At 43.1% G+C, this 17,922-nt stretch overlaps 1 protein-coding gene across 1 annotated transcript; it reads right to left on the reverse strand.

The window, feature by feature from the left end:
• Nucleotides 1–1,602: 1,602 nt before the first annotated feature.
• On the reverse strand, nt 1,603–16,543 carry cUnh19orf44 (chromosome Un C19orf44 homolog). Its single transcript, XM_080033178.1, has 10 exons — nt 16,131–16,543; nt 15,744–15,917; nt 10,174–10,304; nt 9,254–9,668; nt 8,339–8,636; nt 6,219–6,298; nt 5,073–5,538; nt 3,062–3,151; nt 2,651–2,817; nt 1,603–1,815 (listed from the first exon to the last, which is right to left on the reverse strand). The coding sequence occupies exons 1-10, from the start codon at nt 16,215–16,217 to the stop codon at nt 1,726–1,728; spliced, it is 1,998 nt and encodes a 665-aa protein (XP_079889304.1). The 5' UTR covers nt 16,218–16,543; the 3' UTR covers nt 1,603–1,725.
• Nucleotides 16,544–17,922: the final 1,379 nt, after the last annotated feature.

The following is a 17,922-nucleotide window of genomic DNA, read 5'->3' on the forward strand; positions in this document are numbered from 1 at the left end:
ATTCTAAAACTACAACACTTATCAGAGCCTGTCTGACTCTATTGTACTCTGCAGAGGTAGAATTTGACAAGAGGTCCTTCAAAGTGACAGCTGCCCCTTATTTCGCCTGATTTTATTACATTTTACATAATGAAATGTCTGATGGTGTTGACTTACAGTAAAGTGGTCCCACCACTTAGAATCCTTATAAAACATGAATGTGTTGTAGAAAAACGGATTTTATATATATATGAGAGATTATTTAGTGTTTATTTTGATGAGAAAAGCTCTTTTTAATCATTAAAGTACATTTTTAATAGGTTTTATTGCATATGAAAGATTGAAACCTTCTCTGAGGACACACTGTTTTGGACGTCGTGAGAGGATAAACAGTGTCATATTTGATAATTGTGCTCCAGACATTCTATTCTTAATCCCTAATAACATCTACAATTTTAAATATTTTTAGTTTCAAACATAACAGCAGTTACATATGGAAGACGGCCTTTTGTCCCGGTTCTCAAGAGTCACTGATTTAACAAATCATTTCCAGGACACATGGGTTTTGTTTGTCGTAGTGACACAGCTACTCATTGCCATGTCGTGAGGGAGCTTCATTCTCTATTTGATATTTGTTTCTTGATTTACATTATATATTTTTTTGTTTTTTTGTTTAAATAAGTAAAAAAATGTTTAATACATTTACGTTTTGTTTCTGATTGTTATCTGTAGTTTAATTGTGTGTGATTATGTGGTTGATCAGCCAGTATATATCCCGTGTTTCCTCTTTGATAAGTCTGTTGTCTGTTAAAGTTGCTGCCTTAAGGCCAGGACACACCAGTCCGACATGTTCCGACTTCGCAAAAAATGGAGTCGGCCGTTTCAGGAAGCTCCAGTCTTCCCGTCGCGGCCAAAGAACACACCGAGACGACTGCTTATTTTCCGTACGCTCGCGGGACGTAATGTCTCCACAACAGCAGGCTGTAATCTGTATTGTGGCCTGAAAAAATACGAAAGCCGGAAATGATTGGACATCTCTCTAGAGCATAAATAGATAGAAATACGTATTTATATTTATGGACCATAAGAGCACAATTTTTAGCAGAGAGTGTCGAGCATGGTGTCGAGCAGTCAACAAGGGTTGATGCATGTGAGTACTCTCAAAACGAAACGAACAAACACATTAAAACGATGGCTAGCTGTTGTTAGCTGTTTGTGCTACCCGCCTCACTTCCGGGCTTCACTGATTCGCTAGCCCTCCACCAATCAAATTGCTCCAAATGAAAGACGGTCGGCCGCCGATTGAACATGTTCAATCGGCGGCCGACAGGCTCAAAACAAGCCCGACGACCTCTACGTCGGCCGACGTCACGGCACACACCAAACAGATTCGTCTTTTTTTTTGACGTCGGCGATTATCGGGCTGGTGTGTCCTGGCCTTTATGAGCTTTTGCTGAGTTCTGTGTATGGGCCAAGAATGTTATTGTCCCTTTAATATACAGTTTACATAATGTGGTGACGTGGGGACGAGGGAGGGGACTGCTAACTGCAGTCACTAACAGGAAGTCAACTGAGCGTATGACTTTGATGGCAACTTTTATTAAAACATTCAAACATTGGCATTTTGTATGACTGCAAAACAACACATATCCTTATTCCATAGCAAAAACATCAAATTGAACTGTGTGTCATGTATAAAACTTATTTGGATAAGACGGACATGGCATTATTTCAGTTATTTGTCGGTCAGATGTGATGGTAGTCTCTCATCTCCTGCAGCACATCCTCTAAGGCTTGGTCCATTGTCAGCTTGGGAGATGTGCGTTTGCGAATGTACTGTGGAAAGAATGGAGAAACGTTGTAGGCAAACAAAGTATATGTGTGTGCTGATTATGCAAATTAAGTAAGTAACCTTGTTTATGCAGTGTGGGAGCTGGAATGTAGTATACCAATTTAAAACAACAACTGAATGAGGCTGTGGTGAAAGCCTGAAAAAGCATCACAAAAGAAGAATGCAAAACTTTTGTGATGTCAATGGGTCACAGGCTTGATGCAGCTATTGCAAGTGAAGGATTTGCAACAAAATATTAAGTCTTATTCACTTTAATTTATTTTAAGTCTATCTATTCCCATACTTTAACTCACCTAAAAATTTGGTGTTCCTTTACAAATAATGCTATCTTCTCAGTTGTTTATCAGATCCAGATGTGAACCTGGAAATGAAAGCTGAAATGTTGATTGTTGATCGATTGTCTCATATTCATAGTTTGGTGTCAAACCCAAATGTTTCCAGTCTACAGCAAAAATAAAGGAATTGGCCTCACTGTTCCAATACTTTTGCAGGGCACTGTATCATTTTGGCTCTGTAAACCAACACAATGGATGTGAAATGAAATGGCAGACTTCAAGCTGCCAGTTACTGCAGAGGATTAGCGACCAAATATTCAAAGTGACAATTTGATTTATAATTATTTTCTCCAATTACTTTTGGTCCATTAAAAAAGGTAGGAACTGCGTATGGAATTGTTGTATTTCCTACACCCCTCACCTGATTTGGATGTAAATACGCTTTAAATACGCAATTAAAGTGGAAAGTCTGAACTTTTGCAGGACAAGCTACTAACACAGCTACACACACACACTGGTATGTGACTGTGGGAGTGTGTCTCACCTCCTTGGTGTCCTCCAGCGTAGTGTATCTGTAGGCTGGGGGTTCCAGGCTCCGCACTAGGCCTGAGTGAAGATGGCGGCTTCTCTCCATAAAGCGCTGCGTCATGGCCAGCTGCTGCTTGAGCATTTCATTGAGTGCAAATACAGCTGGGTTGAAGGAGCTGAGAGCTGAGCGGAGACACATGTAGAGACAGTAGGATTAGCACCACATCTATAGCACTGCCAAGCACACACTACATTTCATGGTTTCATGGCTAGGTTTAAGTTTTTACTGCTTCTTGCTTCACACTAGTAGGATTTCTTTGTCAGTCATTAGGTTTTAGGGGGAATCCAGTCCTCTTTTGGTTATATTTGTTAAATGATTTGAACATGTTTGTTCTTTAATGTTGTATTTTGTTTAAATGGGTCTTACCTTCTACCATGTCTGCACTGAGAGTATGAGTGAGCAGCGGGCTGGGCCTTACATATGCCATGGACGCTTCAGGACCCAGAGTATCCACACCTAGAGGGAGGACAGACATAGCAAACATGAAAATACACACTGAATAGACAAAACAGGGGCCCTCAAACAGAATCTTGCATAGGGCCCAAGCCCCAACCTCAGCGATTTACCGGCATCCAATAAGGAAGTGACCTACAACTGTAGTAACCAGAAAGTGCCACTGGGGGTGGCGCCAAGACAAGCAGTTTTTCTTTGACTCACTTGTTAGATAGGCCGTTTTCAAAGTCTTATTAAACCTATTTACAGCCTGGGCCACAAAACCATTTTAGTCTGTATGTTTAGGTCATATCTCCATGATAACACTGAGGGGGGTGAATTTTTTTGGCCCACGCTAGTTTTTATTCTTTTGGAGGTTAAAATGTATTGGCGCGATCTCTTGAGTGACAGCTCTCCGCCCGTTGTCCCTCACTTTGCCTCTGAGGTATACGTCAGCTATCTCCCTCCCCCCAACGTGACGTCGATTCCCCTTTTCGGCAAGAGGAGTGAGGCGGAGTAAAAATCTCACAAGATGGCGACGTGCACAAACCAGGATTATTGGATGCCGTGTGAATAACTGAGGTCAGCCCGGATGCTACATCCATATTATTTACTATCTATGATAGGGCCCCCAAAAAGGTAGAAACGGCCCTGCCCAGAGGAAAGGTTTACTGCTCAAAGCTTGCTCTTCTACAGCTCAGGAGACAAATGTGAGATTCTCATCTCAGCCTCATTTTAGTCTTTAGTCTCTTTTTGGTCTGAAATGTTCTCATATATTTATCTTAAAATTCACTAGGAGAAATAGGTGAGACAGAGCTACTAGAATTGCTCTTCTCAATTCAGTGTCTTAATGGCTCCTTTGTTTCTCCTTTGGAAAATAAATTCAACAAGAAATCATATTATCATTTTTGCCTTTATTTATAAAGGTTAATCCCAATCTGTATCAATTACCATCATTTACCATTTATATTTCATTTGATTTATTTATCATTTACCTGATCCCATTTACACATACATAGTCAGAGTTAAATGTCTTATTCCAGGTCACTCCAACATGTGGTGGAACACAGGGCTTGAACCACCGACCTATCAGTTGTGGGTCTAGTGCATTACCCACTTCGCCACAGGCAAACAACCCTTAAAAGCAACGAAAAATTTTCTATAAGTCTGAGAATTCAATGAGTGCTTGTGGAGAGCTCTTCATGGGCTCCATCTGAGCTTAGTATGAGATGAAGAAACTGAGTAGATTGAGTTCATAGAGAGAGCTCTTTGATTTCTCTGCCTGAGATCACAAAGAGACACACCAGTTGAGAAACTGTGAGAATTATTTGAGAGTTTGATGAGATCTCTTCTGAAACTTAAAGGAGACTACATTGAGATTTAGTGCATCGTATCGCTCCGGAGAAAAAAAATGAGAGACAGGAGAAATAAAGCTCAGTCTCAGTTTGGTGTCACACAGATCTCATAGTTGTCTAGGAGAAGTAAATGAAACACGTTTGAGATCTCTTTTCGAATTTTCTTTTCCTCTGGGTGTATGTAGATATAAAACGCTAATCCTAATGTACTAATAGAAAAACCTCTATTCTCAAGTTATTATACACTAATTAAAACATACGTATGAATATAATATTCCATTTCTACAAAGTCGGTTCCAAAAAATGCCAATAAGTACTACACACTGAACCTTTAAAGCCCCTGTAAACCCAAATCCTCGTGGTGTAGTGGTTAGAGACCCCCCCCCCCCTCACCCCCATAGAGGCTCAGTCCTCTTCACAGTAGACCCGGGTTAGAATCCAGCCTGGGTCCTTCTCTGCATGTCATTCCCTTCTCTGCCCCACTTCATCTCTGTCTCTCCAAACTTTCTAATAAATAGCAGAATTGCCAAAAAAAATCTTTAAATAAAATAAAAATATATGTACAGTAGGTCTTTGTAAGGAGAACTAACCATGCGGCCATGTGTGAGCCTGTTGATCGGGCTGAGTCTGCACTGCTGCCTCTTTGAAAAGCCTTGTGGTTGAAGCTTGCCTCCTGGCAGGTGGAGAGGAGCTCTGGCTGCCCTGTGAGGCTGAGGACATGGAGGATCTGCTTCCGCTGCCATCTGACGTCTGTGAAGTGTGTGAGCGTCTTGAGTCTTGTGAGAAATCACTGGTGTAATCGTCTTCTGCGTGTGAAGCTTTCTCTGTGACATCATCATCTAGCCCCGCCTCCTCTCCATCTCCATCTCCATGCCTGTGTAGATGCTCTGACACCTGGCTGGCACTGGCACCACCACCTGCCTCTGTCCTGCTCTCACTCTCAAAGTCACTGTGGTAGTCCGGCAGCATGTCCCCTTCTTCCTCTTCCTTTAACCTGGCTACCTGTTGATGTCTGCTCGGGGATGCAGGAACAGAGGCTCTGGCTTTGGCTTCTCTCTGTAGAAGCAAGCATGAAGAGAAAATAATACACAGTCTAATTAGTACACGAGGGGATTGGAGGAGATCCCCTGTAAAGAAAGAGTAAAAAGCTCAAATTGACTATAATTCATATACACTGTTCACTGACAAGATATTTGCTAAAAAACTGTTCTTCAGTTCTACATTGCTTTCTACTTAAATTTGGCCTTTGTCGATATGTGTGTCCATCTATTTCCGTCAGCGGTTATGCAGTGGTGATTGAGCGGTTCGCACGCTCTGGAACGCGCACAAACCCAAACGTCACACCCTTTGGATTCGGGCGGGAAAATCCGACCCGATTGCTTCTCATAGAAATAAGTAGTAACTAGATTTGTTATAGGCAATGGAGAAAGTGAGGTAAAGTTGAATTCAGTCAGGTTTCATTGCTACCCATTCACCCATATTCTATATATACCGTAGTTTGAAATGTTTCATAAATGTTACACATTGGACCTTTTAAAGCTGCTATTTGAAATATTTTTCATATCAACCTGATAATAATTGTAAGTAAAAAAAAAATGTAATACTGATAAGCAACATCTGAGATTTCTGCTGTGTCAACATAGAAATTGATAATATGTTAAGGTTGTGTTAACAGCTTGCTGCTGGAGCTACCCGACCCCAGATAACCATTGATGATGAATTCTGTTATTACCCACCTCCTGTCCTGGGCTCTCCTCAGTCAATCCAATGTTAGCAGGGACAAGGTTGTCTAATGTCATCACATTTATATTGAAGTCTGCAATAAGAAAAGTCTATCAATTATATTGTATATACAGAGAACTGTCTTCAATGCATTACTTAGTCATTGCTACTACTAATAATGAATGAGGTATTCAATATATAAAATATGCATTAATAGCTCATTCTAAAAAAAAATATGTTACACTCTCTCTCTATGTACAGGTAAAAAGAGAGCCACCTTTTGTGATACTGAAAACTCTGGCTTTAGACTCAACAGACCTCGCTCAGCCATTAAAGCCACTACGAGTAACATTGCACGTTGGCGGGCCCCTTTGGACAAAAGCGGTAGTATTTTTACGACGCCAGCTGTTGTGAAGCTGTTTTCTAGCTCATGCTGGGCGTGCGAGATTCAAATGATCAGGAAGCAATATAGTGCATGTCCGTGTGTTGAAAGTGTGAGGTAACCGGAACTCTTTTCGGCTCCGTGAGAGTGGTTAGTGACACAGCATCAACTAATGCCAGTCAGTGCTACACACACCTGATTGCAATGAGTTGATGCAGTGTCACCTCTCACGGAGCTGAAAGATTCCGTGTCCTCACACAAAGCGAATGAACGAGAGACGGCAGTTAGTATGGATCACGATGAGGTAATGTGTTTATGTTGTTGTAAATAATGACTATTTCAGATGAATAATGATGCTGGTGAGGAAAAGTAAACTTTGTTTTAGTAGGCTACCGCTCATTCATTTAGGAGTAAACACTGCAGTCTAGTTCACTCCCGTGAAATTGTGTATACATTGCTTGGCAACGCCCTCCCGCCCGCCTATCACTCTTATCTCCCTTTTAACTTTTCTTCATTGCATTTTCTTTTTTTTCTTTGATGGTTCAGCCCCGTTATCAGTCATTATGACGACAAATAACTGTCTCAAACAAGGCTCCCGCTCCCCATCCCTCACCTGGAGGGATAGGCTTCTCAAATCGCGTTGCTGCGCCACACTGAAATCTGCGACCAATACGGATATGTGACCATAAAGCATGCACGCGTGAACCGAAAATCGGACTGGGTGTGCGATCAGACCAAACGCAGTAATAAAAACTATATAAAAACTTATTTCTTTGCACTGATGGTCTCGTTTGCTGTTAAAGGTAATTTATGATTATGAGAGGAGGCTGTTTAAAATATATTTAAATGTTACTCGGAGCTGCTTTAATCTGGCTTCGTAGTACACCCCTCTGCTCATTCTAACTCTACAGAGGGAGGGGTTATCTACCTTGTTGTCCATCTAGGATGCGTGAGATGAGGAGTAAAGAATAAAAACGGATTAATAAACAAAAACAGTGAGACACTGGTATAACAAAGGGGATCACTGTTGACCCTAGTAGTAATCCCATTGACTCTTCATTGTAGTATCATCTAATACTGCCGCCTGGTGGTTATAAGCCTCCGGAAGGCATTGCACTGCCGAATGGTGAAAGACCAGTGGTGGTAGGCCAATGCTTAAAGAAGGTAAAGCGCCTAAGAAGCTACAGTATGGTACAAGGTCACTGTGACCTGACAATAAGTCAGGTTGCAGTGACCTTTGACCTCCAAAAATCGATTCAGTTGATCTTTGAGTCAGAGTGGACATTTGTGCAAAGTTTGAAGAAAATCCCCGAAAGTGTGAGATATTGCACCCACAATACACTAGGTCACTGTGACTTTGACCTCTAAAATGTTCTTTTTTTGTTCCCTAATCAAGGTGTGAGATTGTGCCAATTTTGACAAAAATCCCTCAAAGCGTTCTTGGGATATATACGTTCATGAGGCGTGAGGTCACATAGGCCTTGACCTTTGACCTGTGACTTCCAACATCGAATCAGTTCATCGTTGAATAAGAGTGGACCGTTGTGCAAACTTTGAAGAGAATCCACTTAAAGAGTTCATGAGATATTGTGCTCACCAGAATGGCTCCGGATAAACGTACAGAGACGGACGGAGGGACAATCTGGAAATGTAATGCCTCTAGCCTTTCGACTATCGTGGCGCGGAGGCATAAAAACACTACCCACCATCTTTCCTGATATATTTGCTGGGCCTGATGGAGGACTGTCTCACCTTCAGAGTAGACTTCACTCATGTCACTGTGTGGATCCTCAGAGGCAGGCCGCACGGGGAAGAGCTCCTCCAGGGAGAGCAGCTCACTGCGGCCAGACATGGAGGAGAGGGAGCGTTGTGGACTGGCCCCCATGGAGGACCTGTGAGGGGGGGACGGGGACAGAGACAGGGCTGAGGGGCTGAGATGAGCCTGGGCCTGCCCACTGAATCTAAAGGGCGGAGAGGCTGGGGAGAGAGGCAGGGCTGGGTTGGATGTGGAAGAGCCTGTTGTTTTGAAGTGGACCTTCTGACTCAACATCTGTGAGAGAGGAAAGCACACTACTGAAAGAGTAGAACGGAAACAGCTTTCTGCAGGGTGTCACCAAGTTATATTTGGAACTTTTTAAAAGGTCACCTGTTATGAAAAATGCACTTGTTATCCAATGTTATGCAAAAAAAATGCAATGTTATGATGAAATAAATAAGTAAAAGTATGTTCCAATTGTATGCCTAGTGCATCCTAACTAGATTATTTTTATCGTCAGATGTAGTATGTAGAATAGAAAAAAGAAAGAGTATGATATTCGGAATGCAGGGCTAGATTCAGGGGGATCTGGGGGTGTGGCTTATCACAAGGGGAGGTAGTGCTAAGTTAGGTTGGTAATGAGGGGGTATAACATCAGAAGGTTTTTTTTCCCATATTAATATTGGAACACCATTTAAAAGTGCATTTTGCATAAAAGGTGATCTTTAAGTTCACTTAAAAAATAAAAAAGCAGCATGCATACTTAAATGCCAAACTTATGCGTCCTTAGGTTTACAACCCAATATGTATAATCAATTTATCTGAATGAGTAATGTTATTTGCCCAACATATCCTGAATATAACAACACATAGCAATGCATGTAGTAGTGGCTGTAAAAAGTGAAACATACTTTGTTGGTTGTGCTTATGGAAGAGGGTCTCCCTATGAAGAAGCTGTTATCTATTGAATCCAGTGAGTCTCCAAACAGCTTCCTCATGTCCTCTTCATCACTGTCCACACTCACACCACTCACTGGCCTCACTGGCCCCAGTGAAAGGACCCCAGCATCAGCAGCTTGTGACCTGGACCTGCCCCCACCCCCTGGGCCTTTGGGAGAGCCTGCAGCAGCAGCAGAATAGCTGTTGTTCTTGAGGAAGTGTTGGCCCTGTTCGATGCTGGCCTGAGCTAAGAGGTGGCCAGGGGCCTCCACAGAGCGGCTTGGATCCTGGTCCTGCCCATCCCTGTGGCTGAGGACGCTCCTCTCAATCTGAGCCAGTCTGCTCAGGGCAAGGGCCTGGGAGCCCGGCTGGGAGGAGGACACATATCTGAACAGACAAGGAGAGAGGAAGAATAACACAACAACTGAGCTTTGGGCAGCAGAGGTGACTATACAAGAACTGGAGATAGTGTATCCGTGGATCAGACAGGGTGTAAAAAGTTGGGTTTTGGAGCGTATGTGTATCCGATAGTTTTTTGAATATTTTCATCCGGCCAAATTTGCAACAAATCCACGTCAGACTAACAAAAAGCCTCATACAAAAAAAAATTTAAATGTCCTTCGCACGCATGGATGTATTGGGTCGCGGGGAACAGTCTCATATGAACTGACATCAGGATCGCCGTCTAAGCCAGTGCTCGTGTCGACTTCTTAGCAGCTGTACTGTGACCACCTCTCCCAACGGTGCTAGGGCTGAGGAAGTGTACCGTGCTTGAGTACTGAACGGACCACTCACACTGGGTCAAACCAACTAGACTTCAGGGAGCAAACGTTACTTGGGCACGGTACAGATAGCCTAGTGTAAGTGCGCCCTAACATACACTGAACCATACCTGTGTTCAGGCATTAAGCTCTTCCTGACAGGTGATTGGCTGCTGTTGGTAGCAGGGGGCGGAGCTTTCTTCAGGAACCTGCTCCCTCCTCCATCCACAGAGCTAGCAGGTCTGAGATCAGGTCTGACATCCTGGTAGAGCACAGCAGAGACAAACAGCAGCTTCACAAACAGTGGAAACTTGTTGTAAAATTGCATTTAAAGAACGTGCACTGCATTTACATCCTAAGGTATACAGAAGCCATTAGCAATATCTTCTAAAAGTTGCAGTGCTGTAGTGTAACAAAGAGGGGGGTACATTTTTTTGTACCAGGCTAGTTTTTATTCTATTGGAAGTTAAAATGTATGAATAATTAGGTGTGACAGCTAGCGAAGCCCCTGGCTCTCACTTCCAGTATTGTGCCTGAACGTGTTCAATGAACATGAACTTGTTCATATTTGGGGCAAACTTGAACTGAACGTTCTGTTTTCTGCCTGATGAAAGTTATTTTGGCGCTTGTGAACGGTGCTCAGTTCGTCTTTTAAAAGAGTGCCAGATTTCCATAGAAAACCTCGCTAATACACACAGTAAAAAGGCCTTAATATGTAGCGGAAAACACCCAAACGGGCAACACCAGCCACCACAGAGTCATTAAACAAACTAATTTATGATTTTATAATACATTAGAAATGCACAGGTAGATTTGACCTGTGTGGCGGTTATAGGTAGCCTGGTCCTACCAGACCATCGTACTTCATTTCATTTGTACAGAAGGTCTGGAACTGCTCTATTTGGCAAACGTTCACTCACTTGGAGGCGGGTGTCTGTTGAAGTTTACAATTATTGGACATGTGTCAGGGCCACTCTGGATTAGCCAACCAATCTCATCACGTTTGGTTGTGACGTATGTCATGAGCCGGCTTCTGACGGTGCGTTCAAGTTGTACAGGGAACTCGGAAATTTCCGACTTCACTACATATTGTAGTCTATGGACCTGGTAACGGTAACTTGCTAGAGCCTTGTTTAGTTATTTGGATGAGAAAGGTTGTAGGCGTCCATACTTTCCCAAGCAGATGCACGAAAGTTATTTTTCTACGTGAACTAGTTCAAAGTTCAGTTCACACACTTTAAAATTAACTAGTTCAGTTCATAGTTCATAATTAAAAATTCTGAACTAAGTTCACAGTTCAAAAATGAACTAATTCATAGTTCTTTTTTTTCAATATGTTGCTGCAGGCTGCTATTTTTCTAAATAATTGCCACATACCATATAGAACCACAGACAGAAATTATTTCAATAACATTCAGTCCACACTAGAAGCCAGCAGCAACTTTTACCCCTACAGTATATTCTCAAAAACATGAGGAAAAAGTTGCTGTTTGATGGTCTTTTAATAAAGAATTATTCAAACAAAAACGGTTAAGGTGCAAAAGTTTTTCCATTTTTATAATTTTCCAAACCTGGAAACAATTCACATGAAATTTCATTCAAAGAAAGCAATACTGAAAAATATACCAGGCAGCAAACAAAGCCTACAACTTAAAATAGTAAAACCATCAAGGAGACCATTCTAAACTGCAGTATAGGGCCTACTTATTAACACAAACACAATCTGAGGTAGGTAACAATCATACGAAGAAGAGGTAGAACCTGAGGCTAGGTCCATGGTCTGAGTCATGGGTCTGAGTAAGTGCTGCTGCATTCATTTGTTTTAGTTTTTTTCCCGCGGTGTTTCGCATTTTGATGACGCAGCGGCGGTGCGACGCAGTGGTGGCATGTGTTGCCAGATTGGGTGTTTTTCAGCTACATATTAAGGGCTGTTTACGATGTCTTTTAGCGGGGGTTTTCTATGGAAATCTGGCACTCGATGAACGATTGAACGACTGTAAGAGCGCCGTTCACAAACGCCAGAATGAGCGCGTTCGCAAAAACGTTCATGAGGCAGAAATACATACGTTCAGTTCACGTTCGCCCCCAATATGAACGAGTTCATGAACGAACGTTCATTGAACGCGTTCAGGCACAACACTGGGTAAAGGCAGCCCTGGCACTGGAACACAGACAGGTCGGAACTCGGAACTACCAAGTGGGAAATTTACGAGTTCCGAGTTTAAAGGAACGCAGCATTCAAGTGAAACTGGAGCGCGACTTCGACGTCATCGTTCTCAGCCACTAGCTCTGTTCGCTGATTGGACGGACGGAAATTTTCCTGAGCTGTAGCGGAGAAATTCACTGCAGCCCCAGACTGACTACTGAAGGGAAAATGAAATTTGAGCGGAAGTAGGTAGGCGGGCGGAGCCAGGTTAGGTTATAGGTAGCCTATAAAGAGAATGCTGGCGTTTCTTGTGTTACATTCTTTATTTACAATTCTGCATTTCATGCACAACACAGGACTCTGGCTGTGTTCGGAAAGCCATACTAACGTCCTACTCATACTAATTTTGACTTCAATTTGAGTATGTGACGGTTGGGTATGCGAGAAATTCCCGGATGAGTACTAACTTCTGGGAAGATTTTGGGTATGGATCGATTGGATATTTTATCTACTCAACCGCCCCACAATGCACTGGGTCAATTCTACCCGCACAGGAAAATTAAATATTTTCGAGCAAGTTGCTAGGCAACAACATTGTTTGGGGTCCGCGATCTGACAACTGTAGGCCTACGTGCAGACGTGCAGTCATTCATAGATAAGAGATGAAGATAAATACCTAACAACATTAGAGTTACTAAATGAAATGAGTGATGCCAGTCTGATAGTGGAGAGAGATCAAAACCATAGATAGTAGGCTATATAAAATCAGATCAGAACTGAATGCTGTGTTTCACACACCGCGGCTCGTCCAACTCAACTGACAGACAGCTGATTGCTGTCTGATGAGCCGGACAGAGAGCGTCGGAGGGATCCTCCGCCCAGGGCCGCCGCTCCCTATACGCAGGGTACGCAGAGTGCGTAGGGCACCAAGTTCCTGGGGGGCCCCCCAAAACATTTTTTTATATATATATATATTTTTTTTATGAAAAAGAAAAAATATATGATCCGGGGGCCCCCCCAAAATTGAGGTTTTTTAAAAAACTTCATGATGATCATTACATTACAAAAAATATATAAATTAGTTATGAACAGGCCCATTGTTGTTTTGTCTTAATTGTGCAACCTATCCAGGGGTGGATTACTGCACAGACATACCAGGCACAGGCCCAGGGGCCCAAGGGCTCAGGGGGGCCGGAGATACTGATAGTAACTTTTCATGTTGCATAGTCAGAGCTCTGTCACTGATGTCAATAACAGGGTCCAAAAAGGAATAGCCTACATATAAGTATACTCATCAGAATGTAACAAGATAGAAATCATCATGGGCCCCTCAACTAATAGGGGAGAAATACAAAGGCAAGTTAAAAACAACAGCATTACTAGCTCTGTGTAAGGGGCTCCATGAGGGGCCTTGAAGGCCCCCTCACACATACACAAATAAGCTTTCTATGTGTGAATTCTAAATTGTTCATAAAAAGTAGCTATCCACCCTTTATCTGTTGAAATGGGCCCCTCCATCATAGCACATGGATCTGCAGACCAATCTACTGTACTGTTTTTACAGTTGCAGAGTAAGGAGTGCTGCCTGTTTAAGAAAAATCTGAAAAATAATGTTCCTTCTGCATCTCAGGAGTTGATATAGCCTCTAAAATTTCCTCTCAAAGTGCACCAGATTGATAGCCTGGTCCAACCAGACCATCGTACTTCATTTCATTTGTACAGAAGGTCTGGAAGTGCTGTAATTGGCAAACGTTCACTCACTTGGAGGCGGGTGTCTGTCGAAGTTTAAAACTATTGGATCTGCCCAGTGCCACTCTGGATTAGCCAACCAATCGCATCACGTTTGGTCATCACGTGTGTCATGAGCCGGCTTTTGATGGTGCGTTCCAGTTGGACAGGGAACTCGGAAATTTCCGACTTCACTACATATTGTAGTCTATGAATCTACCGGTACCTGGCAACAGTAACTTGTTAGAGCCTAACGTTTAGTTATTTGGACGAGAAAGGTTTTAGGCGTCCATACTTTCGCGAGCAGATGCACTGGAACACAGACAGGTCGGAACTCGGAACTACCAAGTCGGAAATCTCCTTGTTCCGAGCATAAAGGAACGCAGCATTCAACTGAAACTGGAGCGTTCTCAGCCACTCGCTCTGTTCGCTGATTGGACGATTGTAGATTCTCCGGAGAATCTGGGAAATGCGCTGTACACCCAGACTGACTACTGAAGGGAAAATTAAATTTGGCCGGAAGTAGGCGGGTGTTTACTGGTACATAGACTGAACAAACACATTGCCGCTGCACGCTCATAGTAGTGCAGCTAGACTAACATCATCGAGTACCGAGTGATCGATACAATATACCACAGCGGGCGGGCGGAGCCAGGCTTCCAGATTAATGCATTTTACTTTAAAAAGGTAAAAAAAAATCCGGGGGGGCATGCCCCCCAACCCCCAACAGGGTCCCTCCAACAATGTCCGGGATGTAGGACGCTAGTATGGCTTTCCGAACACAGCCTGTATGTAAAAATCTAGTTCAATATCTAACCTGTGGAGGGCGGTAATACGTTAAACAGCGTCTAAACAGCCGGAATCTTATAAGAAGAAGAAGAAATTCTTTATTGCTTGAGTATAGCCTACTTCAGTGTGAATGTTTCGACGCACCTTGCTTACACAATCTATCTAGAAAGTAATATATAGATGTTGAGTATGTAGGAGGGAGGACGTTAGTATAGAGCTGTTAAGCGGAAGTGGCTTACTTCCGGGGTATGGGGCCTATCGGCTCGAAAAATTACAATGGTAGTCAATGGAAAGAAATGTATTATTTTCTGGTCCCAGTCATGAAATGCCTTCGATTACACATATGTTTTGTATGGATTTAGATGGTATTTTTTCGTGCAAAGAATGGAACAATTTAGCGAGTAGAAGCTGGATACGGTCAGGTTTTGTGCAGAGCGCTTTTGTAGACTACAGCTCTTCGCTGCTCTTGACACTTATGATATACGTCACCTCCACTTGCACCGGCTTAGCTCCGAAACATGGCTGTGTCAATAATGCACTTTACTGCCTTCTTTCAAGGACAAGACAAAAGTCTTCAGCGTGGTGAAAACCACTACACAAGTGGACATGTGGAAAGTTTCAATTTCTCGAGTGGGGAGATTGTTGGCGTTGTCCACGCCAGCCATTAGCATTAGCATTAGCACTGTCAGTCGAGAAGTGGAGGGAATGTGTTGAGGTGACGTCACAGAGGCGACAAGACTTGTAGTTGTTATGGTTGTTCTCGTAACATTTTTTCAAAAGCCGTTTGACGAATAATCATACAACATACCGTCAAACTCTTCACATGAAAAATGATCATTTAGACCCATACAAAACATATATGTAATCCAAGGCATTTAATGACTGGGACCAGAAAATAGTAGATTACTTTCCATAGACACCCATTCATTTTTTTTCAGCCGATAGGCCCCATGCCCCGTAATTCCGCCACTTCCGCTTAACAGCTCTATGGCTTCCCGAACACAGCCAGGGGCTTTTAAAGAGTGAGAAGTTGTTTACCTGAGTGGAATCCACCTCTCGCCCCCTGGTGGTCTTCCCAGCAGCAGCAGAGCCTACAGTGTACGCTCCATCCTGCGTGAGTGAGCTGACAGAGGACGGCCCACTAACATCAGACAATGCGCGGTGAGTGTTTGAGGGAGCAGACCTGGCTTTCACAGGCTCCCCCACAGCTCCCTGATGAGACGGACAGAAGAGAGAGAGGTGCTGCTGTTTGTTAAAGCTGAATGGTATTGTGGACAAAAATGCAGTGAAAGAAATAATGCTAAAAAACAATAATGACAATAATTCAATAGCCTATAACAGCTTAAAAGCATCTCTCACGCTCAGCACAGACGACAGATACCACCGTTGATTGTTTCATGTGGTTAACACAGGCTGTGTACTCACTGTGTGTGTCCGTGTGTTGGCTGTAGTTTCCCGCAGCAGAGCCTGAGCCCGGTCCAGAGCGGAGCTTCGCCCGCCTCGTTTCCACATTCTCAAACCCTCACACTCTCCCTAACTGCTGTGTGGCTCGCTCACTATAACATAATACACTACAACGATTTACCAGCACGCGTCTTTACGTTGTTTCAACAGTTTGGGTGACTTCATTGTTGCTTAGGAGACCGGGTGTTAGCTAGCTGCAGGCTAAAAACACTGCATTCTGTAGTGTGCACTCTAAACTTCTCAATAGATTCATATCGAGGCGGTTCTGCAGCCTCACGCTTCACAACAATAAGGAAAGATAAAGTTGCTCACGAAGATGCACACATGCTGCTCGTATTATATTCTACTGTGTGCCTAGCGACCGCTGGAGCGTCTCTGGTCTCCATGGAAGGACTTTCTTTTTCTTCTTCTTGGTTCACTGCGGCGGCGCTCCAGCTGAATGGTGCCTTACCGCCCCCTGCTGCTCCGGAGTGTGGATCATATGCTCTAAATCCCTTCTCTCACTCAAAACACACACACACACACACACACACACACACACACACACACACACACACACACACACACACACACACACACACACACACACACACACACACACACACACACACACACACACACACACACACACACACACACACACACACACACAGACATAGGCTACCTAATGTCAGTCCAACTTGATCCAGACGGACATCCCTGTTCAAAACCTTTGTATGCAAGGTGCCCAGATAGTGGGAAGGAAATCTTTATCTTCTTTAATCTTCTCCCACTACCTGGCCCAGGGGGCAATGCTGTACAAGAAGTTGCCAAGGAAACCAAAACAGAACCACAGACTTTCATAAAAGTCATTAGCAGGCCTACCATAAACCATGCAGTGGGTTGTCTCTATGTCTGACGTTTAAAAAGAAAAGAAAAGTATCCTCTCCAGGGCTCCAGGCCAGTGCCCAGCACACAGACAGCTTCTCATTCTGATGAGAACAGATTGCTGCAAAGAATGGAATGGCTTTTTGTCTTTTAATTTGTACATTTGCCAGTACATAAATCCCCTTTTGTAATACTGGATAATGTTTCTCGTGTCTGCCTCCTTCCACATTTGTTGAAACTGTGGACAGTTGCAGCCTGCTAACCGCTTTGGAAAGAAATGAATCATTTACTGGAGGTGAACATTTGAACTTTGTTGGTCATGTCTTTGGCTCATCATTCCAAAGAACAAGCATATATACGAATGTGTAGAGAATCAAGACAATTGTTATCTGGTATGTAGAGTGTGAATGTCAAATTCTAATACAGCACTGCAGAACAATGTAATAGCAGATAAACCCAGAGATGCATCAATTGTTCAGATTAAACTAGAATGGAGTAACCAGCTAGCCAGATACAGAAGGCAGGGTCACACATCTATAGAACACCTAACAATAATGGGTTCACCAGACTTCTCAGGTCGTGAGTAACAAAAAAAGTGTGTGTTTGTGTCAATTTCCCCATCATTGTTAAATGTGCCACAGCATCAAAATTGAGCGCACAAGGTGAGTGTCTGAGTGCTGTGTATCTGTCTAAAACCAATAACCTTGTTTTAGCTGCGCTTTTGCCATCAACAAGTCATACCTCACTTTTAAATCAAATTCATCATACAGTTTGCGCCAGGGGGTCTCCAACCTTTTTTCAACAGAGAGCTACTTTGAAAAAATTAAAGTGGCCAAGAGCTACTTGTATCAAATCGCTTATATTTATTTACATAGCACACATCAAA

The sequence above is a fragment of the Ammodytes marinus genome (assembly GCF_949987685.1).
Source record: "Ammodytes marinus genome assembly, chromosome: 8".
Lineage (NCBI taxonomy): Eukaryota > Metazoa > Chordata > Actinopteri > Uranoscopiformes > Ammodytidae > Ammodytes > Ammodytes marinus.